General features: G+C 33.7%; 1 protein-coding gene across 2 annotated transcripts in view; it reads right to left on the reverse strand.

The window, feature by feature from the left end:
- Positions 1–5,493: 5,493 nt before the first annotated feature.
- Positions 5,494–25,688, reverse strand: part of LOC111000361 (T-box transcription factor TBX20-like) — a 37,002-nt gene continuing 16,807 nt past the window's right edge. The window contains exons 3-7 of one of the 2 annotated variants that reach the window (XM_022269764.2): positions 18,040–18,313; positions 17,650–17,814; positions 6,904–6,980; positions 6,490–6,564; positions 5,494–6,421 (exon numbers count right to left, since the gene is read on the reverse strand). In XM_022269764.2, coding sequence (XP_022125456.1) covers positions 5,992–6,421; positions 6,490–6,564; positions 6,904–6,980; positions 17,650–17,814; positions 18,040–18,313 — 1,021 coding nt within the window. In that variant the 3' untranslated portion in view covers positions 5,494–5,991. The remainder of the gene's footprint in view (positions 6,422–6,489; positions 6,565–6,903; positions 6,981–17,649; positions 17,815–18,039; positions 18,314–25,688) is intronic. The other variant, XM_022269765.2, reaches the window with a different exon arrangement.

Genomic DNA, 25,688 nt, shown 5'->3' on the forward strand with positions numbered 1-25,688 from the left:
GATTCATATTTCAAAACAATTTTTATTGTTGCTCTAATTCGCTTACAATCTACTGATTGACATTTCTAGTAACATCATACTAGTGTAATTACCGCGTAATCATTTGATGGAAAAACAATATAAAAATCGAACATCATGTAGCAAAGAGGCACGTGTATACCATTAGACAACACAATTCACGCCTACAGCCACTATCAATATCACGAAATACAAAACAAAAATAGCATAACTCAACAATCACAAAATTAATAACGTCTTTGCTGAGTAAAAAATAGAGTTCTAAATTGTTTGTTTGTGTCGTTCTTTTCAATTTTCCTCCAATCGAATTTGGCTGTTACATCAATCGAATTCCCACATTTTCTAGGCGCACTTACACAATATCAATCAGGTTTTATTGGTGTTATCGTGGGTGCGCCGAGGGGCGGGGGTTATTTGTATCAATAACCTGTCAATGGTCCCCGATCCTTTGGGCCCGGGAGACCACCTCGCGGTCACACTGATTCGATTAGAATTGTACCGTGTGAATTGTGACCAATTTAATTCAGTCGCCAATTTGTCTTTGCTATTTTATAACTATATTTAGGATTACGTAATGAGTCGCTTATCTTTTAAAGACTCTTTAAAAAGTGATAGCGAGCAGTGTTGGCCTTGTGGCTCCAGCGTGCTACTCTCATACGTAGGTCGTAAGTTCGCTCCCCGGCTGTGCACCAATGGACTTTCTATGTGCGCATTTAACATTTGCTCGAACGGTGAAGGAAATCGTGAAGAAACGGACATGTCTTAGACCCAAAAAAATCGACGAAGTGTGTCAGGCACTGGAGGCTGATCACCTACTTGCCTATTAGATTTAAAAATTGATCATGAAACAGATTCAGTAATCTGAGGCCAAAACCTAAAAGGTTGTAGTGCCACTGATTTTTTTTAAGTGATATATTCTGTAAAAGCAACAATAAATCTGCATGCTTAATAATAAAGTGAATGGGCTGTGTGTTGGCGTCAGGTAAATAGTACTGTATACAAGTATAATATAGAAAGAATTAAGAAATAATAAGAAAGAAAAAAATAATAATAAGAAATAATTAAGAATTAAGTCATTATTTTTATGATGAAGTGTGAGAGAATCAATCAAACGTTTACTGTTATAGGCAACTTTGAGGTCACATATGTCACTATTCTAATTTTGATTTACAGTATAGATATAACAAAGTCGCACAAAATGTATTATATAGTATCAGCAACACGAAAAGCGGTACTTTCAAAACGTTGCCGCAGTAATTAAGATATGCTGCCACCAACGCTAAAACAATGTAAAATTAGGGGCAGCTTATTTGCACGGCTGGTTTGCAAAACATTCACGCTTCCCACCTTTTCCCACATCTCAACGCTTATAGATACTATCTGTTACACCTCTGGGGGCGAATATGTGCGGATACCCTGCCAATCGAATCATACATCGCTGGTTTAAAACGGCTGTACAAAATACTGTTGTGAATAAAAACAGCAATGGATGCGTAATAAGTTTTATGCTCTGGTAATTATAAGTAATTTGTGGTAGTGGTAGGAAGTCAGGTGGGCGCCGTCTTCACGCCGATAACACTAATGCCCTCAACTTTGCACCGCATCGGGGTGGTGGGAGAAGCCAATCGTGCACGAAAAATGAGAAAAGTCCGTCCCTTATTGAACGCAAATATCTTTATCGGGCAATATGCTGGATTTTATAGATCTATTTGAATAAATACAATAACATTTTCTGTAATGGATACGGAGTTTTGAATATTTCATCTCGCGTTGTTCATCGAATGCATAGATCTATGAATTACAAGTATACGGATAAGAAAAAATCCGTCTTTCCGAATCAGAAAAATCTAAATGCGTTATTTTGTTAAAGTTTTGCTTTTGTGTGCGAAAAACTGCAAATAATCTATAGGCCAAAGCTTCCTATAAGAATTAGACAACGGTACACGGCTTATAAGGAACTTAGAAACAAATGTCTAAATAGATAAACAATAAGATTTATATTAGAACTAGCGGACCCGACAGACGTTGTCCTGTATGTGTTATTTAAAATTTGACACTGCGATGGTAGCGCCATCTGTCGGATCCAATGTAAAACATTCGAAAATCAACAACTACTAATAAATTAAAAATTAACTTATACAAAATTGTGAATCTAAACCATTCCCAGATCCCCTTGAACACACACAAAAAATTTCGTCAAAATCGGTCCAGTCGTTTGAGAGAAGTTCAGTGACATACACACTCACAGAAGAATTATATATATAAAGATATAGTCATAGAGGAGATTGGCGTGCTCACCTGATGTGAAGACGGCACAGGACTTTGCGTGGTGAGCCAAAATATTTATTTTCCATTCGGATGCATGGACGGACAGGTTTGGCCATCTTCGGTTGTTGTTTTATAAATTAGAAACAGTCAAATTTTATTTTTATATCATTGCCATCCCTAGATCTCGGATCCGAGTATTCGGCACCTGACCTGCTGAAACTTAAATATTATTCTTTTTTAAATAATATACGTTCATACATATTTTCAAATATTCATATTAACTTTATCAAAATTCGACAATAAAGTTTTGGTTTGGCTATAATTTAGTGTCCATTATTTAAGCATGTGTTAAAATTTTTGAAACAAATAAACTACTAAATTGATACTAAGATGACTAGTTACAATAATACTAGAACATTAAATATGGTATGTACATATAAAATATACTAATATCCATCTCGAATCTAAAGCGATCCATCTCGTCATACACATTTGGGGTGATAAACATGAATTTATTACGTACATTTGCAGTTTTCGCGAAATGTGAAGTACCCTCCCTATGTACTAGACACCTACCTGCGAGTGATAAAATTTTATTCGCACGTTTAGTATCTACACAAACATAAAAACCGTCTTAGCGGTTGTGTCGTTAAGTAAATGTTTTTGAATTTATGGAAATAACTTTTTCTCTTCCATAAACTTTGAACCGAATCTATTAAATACATATATACAATTCTAGTCATTTTGTAAGTCGGCTACGCAATCGCGAGCCCTCTGGCATTGAGAGTGTCCATGGGTGTATCACTTTGTACTCACTTTTTTATTACTTTAAAAAAACATTACGCAAACAATCTGGCATGTTCTAATTTGAAAACATAGTGTATCAAAAGTCTCCTCACAAAGAATGTTATTAATATAAAAATAGATTACGTTCAGTATTTCTGGATATAATAACGCCTAACGATTGTGGAGAAACAGCGTAAATGTAAAAAAAAATCAAATAATATTCAGGGCACGTCTCCTAGATCCCAGCACCCCAGTTAAATGGGGATTAGGAGCCGAGTGGCCAATAAGGGCTTTACGTGCGATCTGATCCATGTACGAGAAACCTTATAATGCCTTGTTTAAGGTTGCCATAAGCCACTTACCTGTTTTCTATTATAAACACTATAACAAAAACCTCCGAGTAATTAATTTTAAATTATTTTTGTAATCGTAACCTCATTCTTAAATTAATACTTCATTCGTAAAATCATGAGAAACTGAAGTGTACATTCTTTTTAAACATAATCTGTGCAATTTTCCGTTTATTTATTCGTAAATAAACTATAGGTACTTTAATATAACATGAATGGAGACAGAAGTTCTAGTAACTAGTTCGTTTAACCTCGAGATTCAATAGCAGGTAGTAACTAGAAAATTTATTGAACTCAGAACCACAGCGTGGTTGTGATGTGCGTTAACCACGGTGCTTCGGTGGCATTGTATACAATATTAATAAAATTTGTTTAATTATAATTAAAAATAAAATAAAATACGTTTATTTTGGAACATAAGATCATCTAGGTATCTCTTATTCCACGTCAATCAATTTGAACCTGTAGGCATCCCTACTCATCGCAAAGAAGACAGAGGGTGTAGGCCGAGAGAAAAAACCGGCGTAAAAAACTCTCGGTACACTTTTAAAAAAGCAAACAATATTTAAAACAAATATATCAAATTAATTAAAAGTAGAAGAAATTATTAAATCACCTTAGTTGCATACATACATACATAAAACTGACGTACTGCATACATACATCAATAAAATTTTAGGTAAATTACATACAATATTTTCATAAAAATTTAGCAAAATTAAACACTGAGCCATCCACTAAAATTGAATATTAGATCACAAATAAAACTGCGGCGTCAAATCGAAATGAGAAAACCAGCGAAATGGCAAATTCAATCAGACCATGTCGAAAGTACGGCGTCATCCGAACAATTTCTACGATTGGAAACAGTTTTACAAGCAATAAATTTGTGCAACCCGCGGGACATTTATTAGCTACAATCCAGATTAGATTAGCATTGCATCCCCAAGGCCCTCGGGACATAGAATTTGTCCCAGTAATGTAGCCACGCGCCGGGCTAATTCGTTGGACGACCCTTCTATGTGACTCGAATGACGCAGTTTCATTTTAATTGAATAGTTGGGGTGTTGTTTTCCGAGATAACATTATAGTTTACATAATTGGACGCGTGACGCTCCTTATAAATCCTCAATCTGTCACGCTATTTCAATTATCGGTATGCTATTAATATCATTAGCATACTGGGCCGTATATGATATGCTATATTTTTAAGGAAACATTTCGTTGGTGATAAATGTTAGGAATTTCGCAGTTATCAACTTTGTGATACACAGATGATGTACACGTTCTAATTAAGTTTGGGAGTGATGGAGAAATGTTCTTGTCTTTGGGCTTTTGAACTATAGTCCCCTGCCTGTATGTAAGAATATTAGTTTATACAATTTCAATATTATTAACAAAACTTTACCTGTAACCTCTTAAAAGAAAAACGAATTTTCAACTTATGTAGGTTACAGGAATGAATTCGTAAATTAAGTATTAAATTATTTGTTTTCTACGTGAGTATGTAAACATAATACAAAGTAATATATATAAACTATAAATATGCTTAATTATTATTATTATTATATAATGAATGTGTTTATTAAATACGCAAAATGTTATATTGTGTCGTTGTTTATGTATACTAGCGCCATCTAGTGACAACAATCCGTATTTATAACCGGTTATGGACAATCACGGGTTCTCGTTGTAACTTGGTCAGATTAATTGTAAAAGTATTATCTATGCAAACTTTTATATCAAGAAATAAGATGCACTCACCATTATATTTTCACGGGCTATAATTAATTTTACTAATTTTACTGAATTTTGATAGTGAGAGGTACCTTTTTGCTTTCCAGTTCTTTTGAATAATTTGTGACTTAGGGACACCAAATGTACGTCACTTAGAGCCATTTTTAGTCTTTTGCTAGATTGTTAAATCCATAATTATTAATAAGACCTAATAAATTAATATATATTTTTTTATTGTATGAAAAAACATCCCTCGGATAAAGGAGAATAATATAATCGGTTCTTATTCTAGAAACAGGAAAAATAAAACAAATAACAAGTATGTTAACAAACATTTAATTTCCAATGTTATTAATATATTATTTATAATAACTATTTTATCTACCATTTCCCTACAAGGAGACATCTATGTATCGTGATTTTTTCATAGACACCTTACATTTATAGTAAACTAACACCTATTCTATTGTTGTATTGCACATAAACTTTTGTGATTCATTAATTTTTAACACCAATCCCACACAACTCTGTGTCCTTAACTAAGAATGTGATAAATACATATTTCTACAGAAAATTATTAGGAACATTATTACAACAATAATTACAGTCTTATATAACATTTAAATATTATATTACAATATATTACATAAGTGGCTTACGAATCTTTTCATGATGTATGCCTACTGGAATGAAAATAAAATCTATAAACTTTAATCATTATAGATCAAACATTTACTTTCCTAGAAGCTGTTGTTCTTGCGACAACGATTTCTGCTAAACTAATTATTATCTGAATAAAATACAAGTATAACTCTCCGTTAAAATCCATGTCTTAAGTGGGACTATGGGGCGGGTGTGGTGTGTGCGGGGTATGTGATGGATGAGGGTGTGGGCTTGGGTCCCTCAGAGAGTCTGGAGAGGACCCCGGAGACGACCTTCGAGGAGGATATGGCGAGAACCGGTGTTGAGAAAGCGGCGCTGGTACTCCACCCGGATAGACCGGTCTCGGCAGCTGAAGCCCCGATCCCGACGCTAAATGTTGTTGTGCCAGGAGTTGTGGGGCTAAGCAAGCCCACTGTCCCCATAGAGCGGCCGCTGGCACCCCATACAGTGGATACGCAGCCCGAAGGAAGAGTTGCGACCGCGCCGCCAAAATAGCCTTCTCTTCCAACGTCAAATTGTTATTATGCTGGTCCAAATCGAACGGCCGAAGCGGCGAACGCAAATAATGCTGTTCCGCCAGCATGGATTCCATCGTCTCCCTGAAAAGATTAGAATTTAATTAAAAATTCTTACACGTCAGGTCTTCGTAATAAATTAAAGTATCTACCTATAATTCGAAGCGCCGAAACGCGCATCGTCAGAGAACGTTGGCGGTCTTTCGTGCTCTCCGGTGATATAGAATCTCAACAAAGGAAAATAAAAAATAAAACGTTAATTTGCGTGTAAGATAGAGAGACAAATTGCGGAGTTCTAGAAAATATGGGCCGTTAGGTAAATTATAACATGAGCGATCATTTGCATCGAATAAATTCAGTGGAAGTCGTAATTGTACACGTAGATACATCAATCACTGTCGCTGTATTCTAATTTTAGAGCAAAAAATTATTATGCTTATGTTACTGACTTAGATGAATTTTGGCGTGGAGATACATGGAAGATTGTGGACACTAAGATATTCAGTTCTATTTACAGGATTCGCGGGTAAGAATCAATTTCAATGACAAAAAGTTATTCGTAATACCTTTCGAATTCCGTAAGACGAGATGAGTCGCGGAATCCCTTTGCAAACGGATTACTGTCTATCTTAAGCTTCGTGATCTGAAACAAAGAACTCGATTTATATAACACGTTACACGTTATTTCCGTATTTAAATCCAAAAATAATTATAAACTGTATGCAATTATGTATGTATACTATCACGCTTTTTTCCCGATGGGGTAGGCAGAATCCACACTTGCCTCCACTTGTTCACGGTTCTGACATAATTATATCCACTATCATGACATTCACCAAGGCATATCCAAGCCGACTTTACCATCCAGGATTGCCTTGAATATTCCACTTTTCCGCTTCTGCGTGACCAAACCTCCATATTACTTATCCTATCATTATATGTTACACCACGCATAGTTCTTAACGCTTTCCACGGCATTTATTTCTACTGTCATGCTTTCTCTGCGACACCCAAATAAAATATATACCCAAGTAAATATAAACCCAATTAAAATACGCTATCATCCTCATAAAGAATTTGTTTGATTTAAATAGAGTCCAAGGTGTTAAAAAATGTTGGCGTTGCTCAAGTGACATGAGAAATCGCCCCCTCGCTGCGTCCGCGCTCCCGCTGTGGTCCGCACAATTTGTGAGTAATATTTACGAGTTACGACAAATATCCTCAAAGGGGCATTGCAATGCTGGATTTAAATATTTGAATACTTTAGTATGGACACTTCATTGATTTCTGTCGCTTTTGTACAGTTGACTAACCAAGATATTTCTCCTTTCATCACACGCGTAACCATCTGAACTACTTCTTAGAAGTTCCTAGACTAGCATGCCACTGTATAGACGCAGGCATGCCAGACGCACCGACCAGGTAGGACTGATCCAATTGGCATAGTGCAAGTTTGACGCAACGTATTCGCAATAAACAAGTCATCGAATACTCGTCTCGCGTGTGTCAATCTTTCAGCGGGTTCCACGCGAACCACTGGTGACGAGTCAGTAATTATCTGGCGAGTGATCTGTCTAGCTTGATTGGTTCAGCTATTTACTAATCTTCACCGGTTCTCGTGTTTTACTAATCCAAACTAATGAGTTGCAATTTCGCTACCACCTTTTTGTAAGTCTAGTTTGTTCTCGGTCAAAGGAAGTAATAAACTAGATAATATTTGAAAAAAGAATGTTCTTATCTGTGATATTTTCATATATCATGATTCCTTATTGATAAATTATTAGAGAGTTGGGTTTTGATGTTACGCCTAGACTCCAACGAGGTCATATGCCTTGTCATGTGACAACAATGAGCAGGCAATTGTCCGAGAGATACGGTGTTTGTCAAATCGGGAAGCAAGAGATGTCGAGGGTCATCAGCTACTTATACTTGCACACCCACCTGGCGTGCGATTGACTACAATACCTTCGCGCCTCATAGTGACATAATGAGTGCGCGTTGCTTGTAGTGTATATTAATGTCGACTTTATGACCAGCATACCGGTTTGGTAATAATGACTACACAAGTTTATTCAATTCTTATTACTAAAGAAAAACAAAGAAATGTAACAAACGTATCAAGAACAAACGCAGTAATGGATCCGCTACCGACATTTATTAGATTTAGTACAAACATAAGGACGAGGCGTGTCAAAACAACCTAATTTAAGTATCAACAAACGGTCGCCTTGGGCGGCATGCCTGTTCACTGACAACATTAAAGGCGTCTTAATGACATTATTCTCGCGCGGGAAACAAAAAAACTTGGGAAGAGGGAAACTGGCGCCGCTCATGTGAATTTTTATTAGAAGACTCGTGATTTAGAAAAAGATTTTACTAATATATTGTAACTGTTACTAACAAATCATATATTTATATATTTATTTATTTGACAGAATAATATAATTATCATAACATTAGAAACTTTAGTTAGTAGAAATGTAACAATAGCAGTCTTGTTTAGGATTGCAATAAATGTTTGCATCTTTCTAGTTAAAAACTATTTTATATGAAATTTTATGTTGTTTAACATTAAGGCTGTCCATGTATTTGTCGCGTTGTTGCGACCGTACGTCACACTCAATTTTTTTTATGCAATCGAATAAAGATGACATTAAAAAACTTGATGGACATATAAGACCATTGCATAAACTTGACTTAGTATACAAATGTATAAACATTAATAAATTTTTATCAGTTACATTAAAATCAAATAAGACAGTTAAACCCGACACAAAATCTCGTTTTAATTAAGCGTACAGTCGTTATAATTATGTCAAGTTACAAAAATGTTTGTCGCCTGTCATGTTAGGGAATGCGGTGAGGATAAACGGGAGTATTCCGAGGAATAAATAAATGTCATAGCTCTACACCGCCATTGACTGATACACAGCCGTGATGAACGATGCACATTTTACTTGTTTTAATATGTGACTCCTTAGCTATAATATATTGCTGTAGCACTAATAGGGGTGTAAAAATTCTAATTTAAGAATCAAAGTTATAAAACTCCTAGCAACTCTAAAACACAAACGATTCACAAATGTTTATTTAACGAACTGAATAAAATGTTCAATAGGTTATAAAAATTAGTGTGTGTAATAAAGAAATAATTTACAGTTTTTATTTAATAGAAGCTTTAGCGAACTTCGTTTCGCCTTGGTGATTTTTTACTTTTTACTAGTACTAACATAGACCAGTGCCGAAGCCTTCAAAAATGGTAAAAACAGAAAAAAAATTACAGTAGGATGAAACCCATTAGAAATGCAAGGAAATATGATAAAAATGACAGGAAAAATAAATTACGGTCGATCCGAGTTCGGGAAGTGGGAGGGGGGTGGCTTTTAAGGGGGAAAAATTGTTAATCTTGATTTCCGGCGAAACTACCAGTCCTATGGAAAAAAGTTGAATGGCAAAGTTGTAGGTCATAAAAAGATCTACAACTTTTGTATTTACAATTTTTTTCACATAACCTCAAAATTTAGGTGAAAAATTCAAAAAACCATGTTTTTGGTTTTTTATTTATATCTTTTTTAAAAAGTTTTTTTTTTCTACGAAATTTGGTGAAAAGTTACCTTATTATGTCCCAAATATACTGTAATTTATTTGATTAAAAATATTTATTTTTTCGCCTCATTTTAACTTAATATCAAAAAATCACCCTAATTTTCAATCGAAAATTCTGACGTCAAAATTTCAGCTTTTTTCAAAAAGTTTTGGGGCTTTTTGTTCGTTGAAATGTCTACTTTCTGATGGTGTAAAAAAAAATTTACATTACTCTAGGAAATATTATTAGAAAATGCAAAACATTGAAAAAACCTCAAATTCGAAAATTTTCTTTTAATTGTTTACAATTGTGAGGTATTTATTAAAATTTACACTTTAATTACTCAAAAAACGTAAGATTTCATGCTTCATTGATAAACGAAAAAATTGCAAATTAAAATATACTTCTATAATTAACAAGCAAATAAGTTAATAAAGTTAATATTTAATAAGACATCTACAATATTTTGAAAAAGTTGTAGAATCTTCTGTAAATAATATTTGTAGATGCCTATTTACTGCTGTTTTAAGATAATTTATATACCTGAGTGACCTTCGGTGAATTTTGAATTTTTCTTTGAATAAAGTAAATTTCTCACAAATCACTTAGAGTAACTCAGCCTGCAGGTGTATTTTTAAAAACGATGTTGTACACTACTCTGTATCTCGAATACTGGCTAACGGTTTTTACAGCTGCTACGAAATAGCAGGTAGCAGTAAGGCCCAGACCCTCCTAGGTCCATCCCCACTTCTCAATGAAATAACTTACACTGGGCTAAAATTCACCGAAGGTCACTCAGGTATATAAATTATCTTAAAACAGCAATAAATAGGCATCTACAAATATTATTTACAGAAGATTCTACAACTTTTTCAAAATATTGTATATGTATTATTAAATATTAACTTTATTAACTTATTTGTTTGTTAATTATAGAAGTATATTTTAATTAGCAATTTTTTCGTTTATCAATGAAGCATGAAATCTTACGTTTTTTGAGTAATTAAAGTGTAAATTTTAATAAATACCTCACAATTGTAAACAATTAAAAGAAAATTTTCGAATTTGAGGTTTTTTCAATGTTTTGCATTTTCTAATAATATTTCCTAGAGTAATGTAAATTTTTTTTTACACCATCAGAAAGTAGACATTTCAACGAACAAAAAGCCCCAAAACTTTTTGAAAAAAGCTGAAATTTTGACGTCAGAATTTTCGATTGAAAATTAGGGTGATTTTTTGATATTAAGTTAAAATGAGGCGAAAAAATAAATATTTTTAATCAAATAAATTACAGTATATTTGGGACATAATAAGGTAACTTTTTACCAAATTTCGTAGAAAAAAAAAACTTTTTAAAAAAGATATAAATAAAAAACCAAAAACATGGTTTTTTGAATTTTTCACCTAAATTTTGAGGTTATGTGAAAAAATTGTAAATACAAAAGTTGTAGATCTTTTTATGACCTACAACTTTGCCATTCAACTTTTTTCCATAGGACTGGTAGTTTCGCCGGAAATCAAGATTAACAATTTTTCCCCCTTAAAAGCCACCCCCCTCCCACTTCCCGAACTCGGATCGACCGTAATTTATTTTTCCTGTCATTTTTATCATATTCCCCTGCATTTCTAATGGGTTTCATCCTACTGTAATTTTTTTTGGTTTCAAAAATTATTGGCACTGGTCTAACATGTGAATAACTTGAAAGTACTAACATGTATAAATATTTTTTTATTTTTATATTTTTCTTACGATAAAAACCTTCCTCTGAGAAATTAGTGAAAATTATTCAAGTCTTCGAGTATTAAGCTCAGTAACATATTGATGAGATTCATTTTATTCGTAAATCAATTATGTGTATAAATCAAATCAAATCAAAAATTATTTATTCACATAGGTGACATAATGTACACTTATGAACGTCAAAAAAAAATAAATATACATTAAATGCTTCTAATTTTACATTTACTGCCACTTGTCAAATCAAGGACATAGAACGGAAGAGAAGAACTGGCAATAAACTCTCCGTCACCCTTTTTTTATAAGCTATCTGTTTAATCTGACTATTTATAACTTTTATTTGTATGTATGTTTAGTTTTATCAATTTGCAGGATTTAATGTAATTAAAAAATTTTTTAATGGTTGTATAACTATTTGTCATATAAAGCTGATGTTAAAGCGTGTGTAATATTTAAATGATTAGTGTGTATTAAAATAAATTTTCAGTAAGACGTAGCGCGGTATATGGCGAAAACAATAAATTCTAAATGGCCAACAGCTGTGGGAGTTGTAAACGGGATTTTCGAGAAAAGCAATGCTTTATTATTTTGCAAGTGCGCAAGAATTACGAGTTATGTGGCATTGATAGCTCGCAGAACTATTCATATTTAATACACATTTAGCTTTAGTATTAGGAACGAATTACGATACAAGACAAATTTAAAATGTTTAGAAAATATTTTTAATAACAATTTTCACGTGAAAACAATAAATTTGTACCGTTCAGCTTGACAACTTGCAGCTAATTATATAACTATTATAAAATATAATTTTCCGTGTTTCTAGTTCACCATTATAATCATTTATAAATTCTTGACTAACCCGTGCCTTTTATGTCTACCGTATTTTTCGTCTACCGCAGATGATACTTTCATTTTTTTGTTTTGACAAATACTGTTACATTCGACACCTCATAGTGTATCATCTTCGTCCAACAAATCGATAAGTTGTAAACTTTCTCGTACAGTTCCAATAGATATAATAAATGATATGCTATGTAGGTTGTATAAATTATCCGCGATCTCTGTTGCTATCTTTATCAACACTCTACCAACCCACATTTAGAAACCTTCGTGGACTGTTCGTGTTTTCAGAACCGTCCCTTAATTTCTGTATTAACTCCTTCAATGCGCCTACAGTTAGTACAAAATCAACTTTGCACTCATGGCCAAAGCTATTATTCAATACTCTGAAAATTATCGAGTACGTTATCTGCCACATTTCAATACGCACAGAACGTTTAATTTATTATCATTAACGTGTTGTGAAAAGATTTCGAAAAATGACAAGTGTCAAATTGACAGCACGCATTTTGTACTGTCATTGATCATAGATTATCCAATCATACTTTGACTTATGACTACCCATAGGTAACAATAGCAGGGATTAAAAAATACGGTCGCATAATAATATAAAAAACATGTCATAATTTAAAGTATCGAGAAGGGTCTAGTATTTATTAAATGGAGGAGGCGTAAAGAAATCTAATAAAGGTATGAAAATAATTATAAAGCTTAAAGGGTTCAATAAATGTAGTTCTTCTGTGGTGGCTGGGTGCGCAGACGCAATAAATTCAAGCCGGCCGCACACGACGGCTCTGCGTGACGTCACACCTCGTGTGATCGATGGCAAGTAAGAAAGAGATCACACTCACACAGTTCCTACCAGTATTATACGCCAGAAAGAGATGGCCGACCAATAAATAATTTCACGTTAAATTATTTTAAATTCCCTTATGCAAGTACGTTGACTCCTTGTATTTTTGACTTATGTGGGTTCCGTGTTATCGTCCTGTTATAATGCGTGAAAAATTACCAACCCACAGAGACACTACATGATTTTTTTACGTTTTAACATACAAAAATATAATTACCAATTTTTCCGGGCCGTATTAAATTATGCAAATTCTGTCAATAATGTTAAAATACGTGCGTTGGGTCCGATACATTTGTCACCTTAAGCTTTTATAATCTTATGGAGGTAATGCGTTGACAAATATAAAAGTATCACATTCATAAGAATGAATCGATTATTTGAAGAGATGTGCGGGGGTGAAGTGGGGTGCGGGGAGAGAAGGACACCTCATGACACCTGACCGCCATTTTGGCCCGTGAAATATGTTTATTTCTCCCTTTGTTATTGAAATTGTGTTTGCCTAACTCCTTTATATTGTTCGATTGTGTCAGACTCAAACCCGTTTAGATGTTCAATGCGAGAATAGCTTTGGATTGGGCTTTGAATATTGATTATTGATACTGAGGAATGATATATAAATTTCAATTAAGTAGCTATTAGCATTAGTTGAATAAATGTTAGTTTTTTTAATTCTTCGAAATAAAAAATACACTAGATGATGCGATCTTCACTTAGGTTTTCCTTAATTCTAAGTTTTGAAAACGTTTGAACCTTTCCATCGTTGGCTATAGCGAAAGTATAATTGTTTTTATTACATATAGTGTATGTTAGCTGTACGAAACAAATAAAATATTATGATTAAACATAATTTACTTTAATAAACAAGAAATTAAAGGGTGCTTTAATATTTTTAAGGAGTTATTTTTAGATATAGTAAGATAATTTGAGAGCAAGATAATTTTCTTATTATATGTCCCTTAATATCCATTGCTTTCATTGCACACACAATGAAGTGTGTAAATATGTTTGTACATTCAATCCATCACGGCAGGTTGCCGCGATTCTCAGCGGAACAATCAATCATAACAAATTCACAAGTCATCGGCTTGAAAAAACTGCATTGTAACAAACATTGTCACCTCAGTATAGCAAACAAAGGATTGTTAACAAAAGCTAGTGGGTGTTATGGAGCAGGTTAGCGTTTTCCCGGGAAACCTCCCCGCGGCGCGGCGACGCCGTGTCTCACGCGCACACAAAAAAGCAATTCATATTTTTTAGGCCTTATCTTGTCTTATATCAACGTCCAGGAATGATAAAGCACCAATAATGATGTTTCATTTTGTATACTGTAAAATGACAGATTTTTTATGACAAGTAGAAGTGAATCGAATTATTAAAGAGTTATTCTGAAATCTTCGATTTAGTGGTTTTATTAATGTAGTTTAAGATTTTTATTGGAGTCACCGCTACATTAGATAACCTGACGATAAACAATTTGAAGTTGAAGACGTATTTTTATATGTATTTGATGCGCTAAACAATAATTATATTTATAGACGAACCAAAGTTTTGAATTGTATGATATATTACATTAGATTTTGTATATTATTCTGTAAATATACATATACATATATGTATTTTTTTCAAATTACTCAATAGATTAATAGAGAGCTTAATAAATATTATTACAACAACATAGACCTGCGTATTTATTATGGTATACTGAATTCTGTTGAAAAAACACAATCATATTCGCCCCTAGATGTGAAGGGGCAAATTGTTTAATTGAATTTTGATTCTGTCCTTTACCCGTCAAAACACTGCTCTAGAAGGCGTCGCATTCCATAATATACACTATACCATAACAACCGTAAGGTTTTACATTAATTTTATAAATCAATATGTTTAATATGGATTTTTAGACAAATAATTATTTTTAGTTATATAACGCTATGATTTATTTTTTACTATGGACCAGGGGCTAAATGTTACACTCTTTTCTTGAAGGATCCTAAGTCAAACCTGCTTGAAAATGTTATTTGTGGTTAGCGGGTGCGCGGCAAAATGTATTTATAATAAAACTTAAGAACATTTTATTTTTCATACTAGAAATACCTCGTCTTAGATTGCTCTTAAGCTATAAGAAAAGTACTCTAAATATGAAAAAAATAACCCTTTTAATTCAAATTTAATAAATAAAACATCAAGTTATGTGGGCACAAGATATATCGAGAGACGCAGGTGCAAACACATTAAGTGTTTTCTTATTGTTGTAAGGGATTGGGTTATCAGTGACACTATCTCGGCGGTTCGACAAATGTTTTAGCTGTCAGAAGTGTGACGTCAGCCAAATCGGTGCTCCTGATCAAAGATATGAGGTAGCCTTATTGAATTCGTAAAGCCTATGTCAGTTAACATTTGGAGTGTGCAAAAGTTGCCAAAATTAACGTTTCAAACTTTACATTATTTTTTAACTTCCATCAAGATTTTTATAAGTTTATAATCCATTAAATTTAGTTAGATATTAAGCTTAAATAAATAAATCAGTGGCACTAAAACCTCTTTAGGTCTTGGCCTCAGATTTCTGAATCTGTTTCATGATCATTTTTAAATCTAATAAGCAAGTAGGTGATCAGCCTCCAGTGCCTGACACATGCCGTCGACATTTTTGAGTCTAAGACATGTCGGTTTCCTCATAATGTTTTCCTTCAACATTCGAGCAAATGTTAAATGCGCACATAGAAAGAAACTCCATTGGTGCACAGCCGGGGATCGAACCTACGACCTCAGGTATGAGAGTCGCACGCTGAAGCCACTAGACCAACACTGCTCTGATCTATTGTAACTTAAAGGAATGATAAAAATAAAGTTAGTCCATAATTGAGAGCGTACCAATTCATGAAATGCCGGCAACGCATGTGAGTATCATTTAACATCAGGTGAAGTTTTGTTTGGCCCCTGTTGCATTAAATTTGAAAATGCTTAATTAATATAGAATAATTAATTAATAATGCAAACTGCGCCATCTATTGAATATATTGAATGAAGTCAAGTATTCAGTTCATTTATAATCTGTATTGTATGAGAGATTTAAATTACGAATATAGATCCCAATATGCACAGACTATTATTCTCGTTATTATCAATAGCCTGTACACGGAACGTTAGAATCAATGCCCCGAACTACACACAGGAGACTCCTAAACGCATTTCAATGACCTAACGCTAAAATTAGGAATCCTGACTGCATTGCGAGTTGTAACAAAAAATTTACAGAAACGAAGTAACTAATTAACGTACGAATGAAGATTTATGTTCCGCGTTGTCGATATAAAGTAACGTTTCCTTTATGAACCTCAAAACGTCCTAATTACCGCGCGGTAGGAACAAAATGAGCGTCGCGACGCCCAAACGCTTTTGTGACAGAGAATTAATTGCTCGTGGCGACATGTGCGGCCCGCTACTCAGGCGTTAAGCGAAAGAAAGCTAGAACACCAACCACCATTTAACCGAGGGAAAACAAAGACGAGAACCGTCGAATAGTTTAATTTAATAAAATTATTGATGATTTTACACCTCAAAATTCTGATAAATTTAGGATATTCGTTAATGAGATTCAATAAAAGTGTAAAATTTCTTGAATAAGAATTTTAGATATGCCTACGTAAAAATATTTGACTGTAAAGCTTAATTCGAAACCTTAACACATTAGCAAATAGAGAATTAGATATTTTGGGTGACAAGTAACTCGTCACAGACAATCTTCTTGTGTCCGTCAGTCAACGGGTACGCCCGCGTGTGGCCGTACGATAAACAAAAATGTGCCACGTCGCTTTGTCCACTGGACATACCTTTCACCGAGTTGCAATTAGTGAGACAGAAATACGTGTCGATACTCAGACTAAGCAATTACAAACATTCGTTCTGTGATCTATTTTAGAAATCAAATCACGATTGATCTAATCTAATAATAGTTAATTACTCTTATGTCACTAGATGCTTGTGGGCGAGTGAAAAAGAAAGGTCTTCAAGATAATTGTTAGAATGCTAAATTATTTCTTTGATATAAATTCCGTAAAAACAACGTCAAGAGATCAGGAGTTTAATTTAAAAGTTGAATTCCTTTAATTTTTGAGTCTACCCTCTATTCATTTAGTATAAATCAAGAGGTTAGTTTACATAGATTTGGATTCAAGTTTTGCCGGTCCTTTACAAATTTTTTGCGTCTACCCCCTAAAAATGAATATTTTTTACAAACGTTGCTACGCTTTTATGTACGTAGATGTAAAAAAACATGTCTTAATTATACTTACAAGTTGATTTTGGTACGCTGTCACAGCAGTAAACACGCATTCCGGGAAGATAAATGTCTTGAATTCCTCTTGCTCCAGATCTGTTATGGGAGCGTTCACCGCACCCTCACGTCGGAGAACTAGGTGTATGCGTGGTTGATATTTGTGCATGGAGTTCAGGACCAACTGAAACAAAATGTAATATTTTGTAATTGAAAGAAAATACTAAATCTTGATTGATATTTAGTCTGCTACGCTACATGCATAACTTTAGGTGTTTTTGTTTTTTTTTTGTTTACTAGCAAGACCGAACTGTTACTAGCTCCAACTAAAATCGCTTTAATGTAAAATAAAAAGTTATTATTTTTATTAAAAGGGATATTATACTTAAAAATAAAACTTTATCATTACCTGTCCGTTTTTATCCATTTCGTTATTGGTGAGCTTGACCTTTTCAAAAGAGACAACTTGTTTGCGCAGCTGATCACCCGAGAAGGGAGAGTCAGGGTGCGGGTAGAGACGCGCGGGCGCCGGGGGATCCGCTTTGCCCGCTACCAGCCACGACGAGCGGTGGTAGGCGTAGCGGTAGCGTTTGCCGTCCACGGGCACCACGTCTAGTAGAACGCCGTAACGCGCCTCTGCGCGGCATCCCGCGAAAGAGACACGAACCGTCGGGAACATGCGCCTGTAGCAAAACAAAGTAATATTTAAATATGGAACAGCTGTCGCAAAACATTGCACATCGGGTTGACAAATGAAGTCAGATTCTGTCTGTGGTATTGTAGTCTGTGATGTGTTGTATTGTAGTGGCGGACATTCAAAAATGGAACTGATTTAATCTGTAACGTATATACTAGGTATGTTGCCCTGGTACATATCTTTATATATTCGACCCTCAGGCCTTCGCATTGCACAGAACAAGTACGCGATCAAGTATTAAATACGATCCAGAAAAAAATTCGTTCCATTTTTAAAAACATTTCAAATTGCCCCGCCACAAACGTTGTTTATTTAACATAATTCTTCATGCATAAATTCTCATTCTTTTGTTTAATTAAACCGTGTATTTTCACGTTAACGCAATTATTCAACAATTACTCGGCCGAGTTGTTGAGTTCAATCGTCGTCGGCTTTTAGGTTATCGCTAATTATCGCAAGTAATTATAATTTGTACCTAAAGCTTCTAAGTTTATAATACCTTAAACATATCTACGAAATTTTGTGTAATATATTTAGTTTGGTGTGCTAGATGGACAATTAATTTGATTGATGTAGATAGAAAAATAGAGTCAGTAATACGAGCTGGATTATATCTATTTTAGTTTCTGTATTTCAAGGTTCAGCTGCAGTGATTCGGTCAGCGACGGTGTCCGCGGAAGGATTGTGGCCGCAAGCTATGTACTTACTGTAGTATACCTTCTACTGCAAAGTACGCAAGAACTATTTCTTTTCGAAATAAATGAAAGAGAGTGTCTGCCCCAGTTACGGGGCCAATAATCACAATGTACGCAGCTTTTATTCCAGTATTATTCCAAATTCAAAAATCTGTTTCACCCTTCAATAAGATTAGAACCTCGCAGAAGCTTAGCTATTTGCTTGTGAGTATTATTTGTAATAAATGTATTTATATTACACACATTGCGTCCCCTTCCCCTTCTTAACATTCTTTAACGTCCCATTGGAGGAAGATAGATGGGTACACATTTTTATCTGTGTTTTTGTCTACTTAGGAAAATTGTCTGTGGTTGGTCGAAATCTCATTCAATGCGGTTTCCTGTTATATTTCTTATAGTGTCTTTATTTTGCGTAGATTATATATTAATGATACTCGTTATTAGTATAGAAGCGGATAAAATTATGCAGTTTATTGTACAACTTACAACCTTTTCTTTTTTATTAAATATGTATGTTTTAGGCTTAAGTTGCTTTAGATTTTTTTCCTGTTTAGTTTATTCTTAATAACTATATGTAATATATATTTTTGCACTTCTTCTCACTGTAATTTAATACATTTTTTCTTCACTTACAGGGGTTACCTGGAAGAGATCGCTCGAAAGCGATAAGGCCGCCAGTTACTGTCCTTTTCATTTAATTTAAAAAAAATGTTCAATTTTTATATGGTAATGTAACCAAGTGTTTATAAATAAATAAATAACATATAGATATAAATTACTAGTGTAACTTATTATACCTTTATCCATATTTCTTTTGTTTTGTTCTAAGAGTTTGTTCTTTTAAGAGCAAAAAACATAGTTTTAAAGGCATTTTTCTGCTTTTCACAACTTTATCACCCTCTTTAAGCTATCCAACTTATCAATTTTTGAATTCTATAAAACTATTAGAGCTTTGTTGGTGAAGCGGCTTCAGTGTGCAGCTAAGATCCCTGTGGTCGTAAGTTCGAACCCCGGCTGTGCACCAAAGGACTTTCTTTCTATGTGCGCATTTAACATTCGAACGGTGAAGGAAAACATCACTAAAACACCGGTCTGCTCAGACCCAAAAAGTCAACGACGTATCAAGCACAGGAGGCTGATCACATACTTCCCTATAGAAATGATCATGAAACACAATATATCTGAGGCCAAGACCTAAACAGGTCGTAGCGCGTATTCGCAGAGTCGCTTATCGATTTTATTAAGTACGCATGTTATGTGTCAATAATTTGTTAACAAAAACCAGAGAGTTCCAAAATGATAATAGACTCATTGTTATAATAGAAAGTGGTGTCAGTAGCGAGTGAAACACTATCTCCTAATCGACATAAAATGGTAGCCATTGAGGCGGGAACGGAAACAAATCGTAAGACGAGACGTTTTAGATATAAATGATTGTCAGTCGCTGTTTTTACTAACAGAATAAAAATTTCATGACCACCCAGATTTGTTTGATTAAGACATTTAAGATTACGTTTTTTATCTATGGATAAAATGTTAAGTGCTTTCTTGAGTAGTGCTAGTATCTCAGCTGTATTTATTTTGACTTTAATATATATATAATATATAATAATAATATAAATATAATATATTATTTATATTATATGGTAATGTTATATTATCATTGTAATGTTTCCTTTTAAATGTTGTTCACACTTGACATTGATGTGCATGTCATGTCATTTTTTAAACAAATAATATTTAAGAAAATAATCTTATTCTCATTGTTTACACGATAGAAATTTGAACAAATGTGCTGTATTAACGCGCGTTTATACAAAATGTATTGCATTTTGTATAAAACATGCAAACGTGGTCCCGGGTTCAATTTATTTTAAATTAAAAAATCTAGCTTTAAAATTATATATTACGTCTCAAAGCCTTTTAAAGATTAATAATAATGGTGGTAAAATCTTTGCATATTCTGCCACAAACAATGGGGTGCAAATTAGTATTGCATAATTTTATAGTAATTATCAATTATATCAAGTTCTTATATTTTATCATATATTATGAAATTATTTTAATTACATAAGTCTGGAGCATAAAAAAATCTATCAAAAAATTCGATTAATTATATATTAGAATCCATGGAATTGTATACATTCTCTCGTTAAACGTTTCAGAAATCCACTCCTGTAGCGAACAAGATTCAGAGAGGACGAAAATAAGAATACCATTAATAAGATTTATGTTCGTTTAGTTGCGCTTGCACTGATCTGTGAGTCCACTTTGAATTCACAATTAATGTAGGTTATGTAAAAAGCCTCTTGGATTGAAATCACAGTGGTTTTGTGTTCGATTGCCGGAAAAATACTTGTTTTGGTAGGCCTTAACAAAGACATGTCATATAAAAGTGTTACATAATTTCTACGTTTTATATAAAATTAAAATACCTGCACATTATGTTAATAACTTGAAAAGTTGCTTGGAAGAAAAATCTTAAACCGTTGTATGTAATATATTTTCTATTTGTTTTTGATGCTTGTAAATTGTAAGAGTAGTGTTGGCTTCAGCGTACGACTTACATCCCTGAGGCCGTAGGTTCATTTCCGTAGGTTTATTTAACATTCGCTCGAACGGTAAAGGAAAACATCGTGACTAAATTGCCATGCCTTAGACCCAAAAAGTCGAATGCGTGTGTCAGGCACAATGGGGCGGTTCAGGTGAACTTGCCGATTAGAAATCTGAGGCCCAGATAAGGATGTAGCGTCATAAGATATTTCTTTAATAGATCTTAGACAGATGACTTGCGATAACTATCAATGTCAATACGCACATAATTTGTAATCTATAGCCAATATTTATAACCAATTATTCACTCTGTAAAAATAATTACAGCAAACCGCAAACCAGATCTTGAGATAGTATACGAATGGTTAATTAGTATTTCATTACAAATTAAAACAATTATAATGACATTTGAAACAAATATTGCATACTTGATCGTTAAGCGGGCTGCATGGGTGCGCATGCACATGTCGTCTTAATTAGCGGCACAGAGCGAGGTGCGAACTCGTCAATCATTGTTCCCGCGTGACGGCTTTGATGAATCTCCTCTACGCACTATTGCATACTATTAGACCATGAATCCTTGTCATAATTCATTTATAAGAGTCGCGGGTTTAATTACGCCTCTTGCCTTAAGTGTATCTATATGGGTCACATACGTTTTGGATACAAATTATCCGACGTGCTTTATCAGCCCTTAGGCCCAATCTACGTTTGAAATATAAATGGGTGATTTCCTAAACCTAACATAAATAGATAGATTTTTTTATCATAGGGGGTAAACGGGCAAGAGGTTCACCACATAGGTGATTGACACTCTCAATGTTTAGCTTGAGAGTGCGTCGTCTGCCTTTTATGATAGCTATTTTCTTGAATGAGATAGATTTAATAACAATAATAAATCATTTATTTACTCAGAAAGTGGTACTTTGATTAATTATATAAAAAAACGCACAATCAGGCAAATAAAAAAGGCATGCAAACGTCATATTATTTGAAGAACAGTTAAGTAATTTATAATTGTTTTAAAAATTGATGGTCTAAAAAATAAATACTCTCCCTATAAATACAACTCGCCCGGTACCGGACAATCCTATCAAAGGCCGAGAATAAATTTAAAACTTGCTCTCGAACCGGGAATCGAACCCGGTACCCCACACCGACCACGGCCACATTCAAAGACCGTTTGGCTATATTCTTTATATCTAATACCTATATAATTTTGATAAGATTACGCAAATGGCGCTTAGTTTAAACTGCCACATGTCTCTAATCAGCGAAGCGAGTTAATTAAATCGCGTCGGCAATATGGCGGTATAATTGCTATTAATAAAGCGCGTTCCTGTATAATTAGACGGTCGCTGATTGGTCGGCAGGACCCTAATCACAACGTGATAACATTGCACTAATGGCGGAACCTATTTCATAAACTGCACTCATATTTACATCCGGTATCTGTTACCACGATTTATGAGATAATTTGTGAATATACATATAAAACACTGCGTATTAATAAGTAAGGCATTTACTTATTTTTTCGTAGAAGCATTTGTCTATCATTACAAAAGATACGATACGCCTAACAATTATACAGAAATAATTACGTATACATATATTTTTTTTAAGGATCTCTTACACCCGAACCCAATAAGTAATTTGTTTTCAATCTGAGATTGTGGTTCAATTATCGATCGATCTCCTGTCTGCATCCCAATAACCAAACCCTACGAAGACAATTCATTTTTGGCGATGGATAGAATGCATTCTCTTCGCTCTTTACACTTATATTTGATAATATATACCAAATACAGTAAATAAAACTGTACAAATGAAATTAATATATACATGTCTATATTTAAAACATATAAAACAGCTTTTATGGTATATATACAAAGGTCTATCCACATACACCGATCCGACCAACGACACATACGCCCAAACCAACACCGATTGGTTTCTTGGTTTGGGCGTATGTGCAGAAACTACATCAACCTTTTACCTTTCTTCTCTCTCATATCTATTATAATTATCCTCAATTTTAAAAAAACGTTAAAGAGTCAAACTTCTTATGGTAAAACATTTATCTACTTTCGAATTCACGATCAATATATAACATCCTTAATTGGTAATCTGTTCTTAATATAATTGTTAATAAATTCTATCAAAGACTACAAAAAACTAATAACTTCACAAATTAAATGGTATAAAGCCTGTTCAATGATAAGCTCGCTATTACAACGTATTAGTGCTATAGTCCGTACTAAGTGATTTCTGCTGCATAATTCAAGCGACAACAATCCGCACTGGTCAATGAATATTTCATATCCAATAATGGTACTACTTACAGTTAATTTTATGGTCACTGCTGCCATGTGCCCCACCGCATACGGTTATTAAACGTATATAGTGGTCTATCTATTATGTATTGCAAATGTCATTGCCGACTCATTGGAAATTATATTTTTGTAACTACTTTTAGGGGCTACTAAAAAACACTAAATTGAAACTGAGTGACTGATTGAATGATTGACTTTTAGGAAACAAACACTGACCACACCAATTTTCTTAAAACCAACAATTTCACTATCACAACATCACCTGTCCTATGTTGGAACGAAAAGTATTCTTTTTGTGCAACAGTACTCGTAGTTGTATAGAAGTTATTATACCTAACGTAAATACGTCAAACGGAAGAGACTAGCTGGAAATGAGTATGGAAGCCAGTTTGTTTCTTTTTTAGATAGACCATAGAGTAGTAATGTAACGATGTTTAAATTTCGAATTACGAATCTAGGAATTGAATTATTTTAATATAGAATGTTTTCGAGTTTGAGACGTCATCTGTCAAATCAGACAATATGAATTCTTTTTTCGTCTTTATTCGGCGCTATGTCTTGTAACATTCAAGCGATAATGCGATTTACTTATGAAAATTACTGAAGTAAAGCTACTGCTCAGGTCACAAGCATCAAATAATTAACTAACTTTTATGCTAATTTAATTGAACTATGTACCTAATGCATTGAATGATTGTTTAGGTGAAATTATAAATTTTTATGCGACAAATTACCATTCATATGAACATCGGGCGACAATAGATTTTTATGGTTGGTATATTCGATGGAATTAGGGATATGCTATTCACGTAATGCGATAATAATGACTTAGCCAATGATAATATCAATACATATGTATTTACAATAATTTATGGTAGACGTAGATAGTTATCTTTATTTTCTTTATGGACTTTGATCGATACACAATTTTCTTTTATTTAGAAGATTTACATATTAAAGTTTTTGTAATTCAGTTATTAGATTCATGTTTAAGTTTGTTTGATTTCTTTATGTCCTATAACCCCTAGGTGGGGCAGAGGGCGTCCACAGCGAGTCTCCATCCCGTTTGTTGTTTGATTTAGTTATATTTTAATTTAAATACGATTTATTCGACTGTTTTATTGACAATATCGTGTGTTTTAATTGTTTTCTGAAATAAAAAAAACTGAAATACGCTCAACGATATTATACAAAGCAAAATAGTATAACTATAATATACCAGAGTAATGTGGTCGCAATAAACAGGTGCCTTTGTGTAGAAAAAGGGGAACAGATATCATTTTGCCGATATGGTGCGTGGATTTGTGATGGATGCGCCCGCGCCGGGGCATTCGATACGGGGCATCCTTGTCTGTTTAACTCGACGTGGTTACGACTCGTCGCCTACTCGATTGACGGAGTAATTTTACACTTTTCACTAACGAAGAGGTTTAAAATTCTATTTAATTACTACCGGTGGTATTAATGTTAAATATTGATTATTACATAAATCGTTCATTAAATTGTTTATTGTTTTTTTTTATAATTTAATAAAATCGTTTCTGTACTAATTTGATACTTTGATGAATATTAATTGAAACAGTGATTCAGAAGTGGTGGTAATAATTGTAACGAAATTTTAAATGATGATCAAAGCATATTTTAATATACATTAAGTCTAAAACCCTCTCGGATTACTATATTATCATTGATCGATATTTCTGCGATATAATTAATAGTAATAATAAATCGTTAATTTCTATAGAAAGTGGTACAATCTAATTGATTAGTTATAAAAAAC

The sequence above is a fragment of the Pieris rapae genome, chromosome 16 (genome assembly GCF_905147795.1).
Source record: "Pieris rapae chromosome 16, ilPieRapa1.1, whole genome shotgun sequence".
In the NCBI taxonomy this organism is placed as follows: Eukaryota; Metazoa; Arthropoda; class Insecta; order Lepidoptera; family Pieridae; genus Pieris; species Pieris rapae.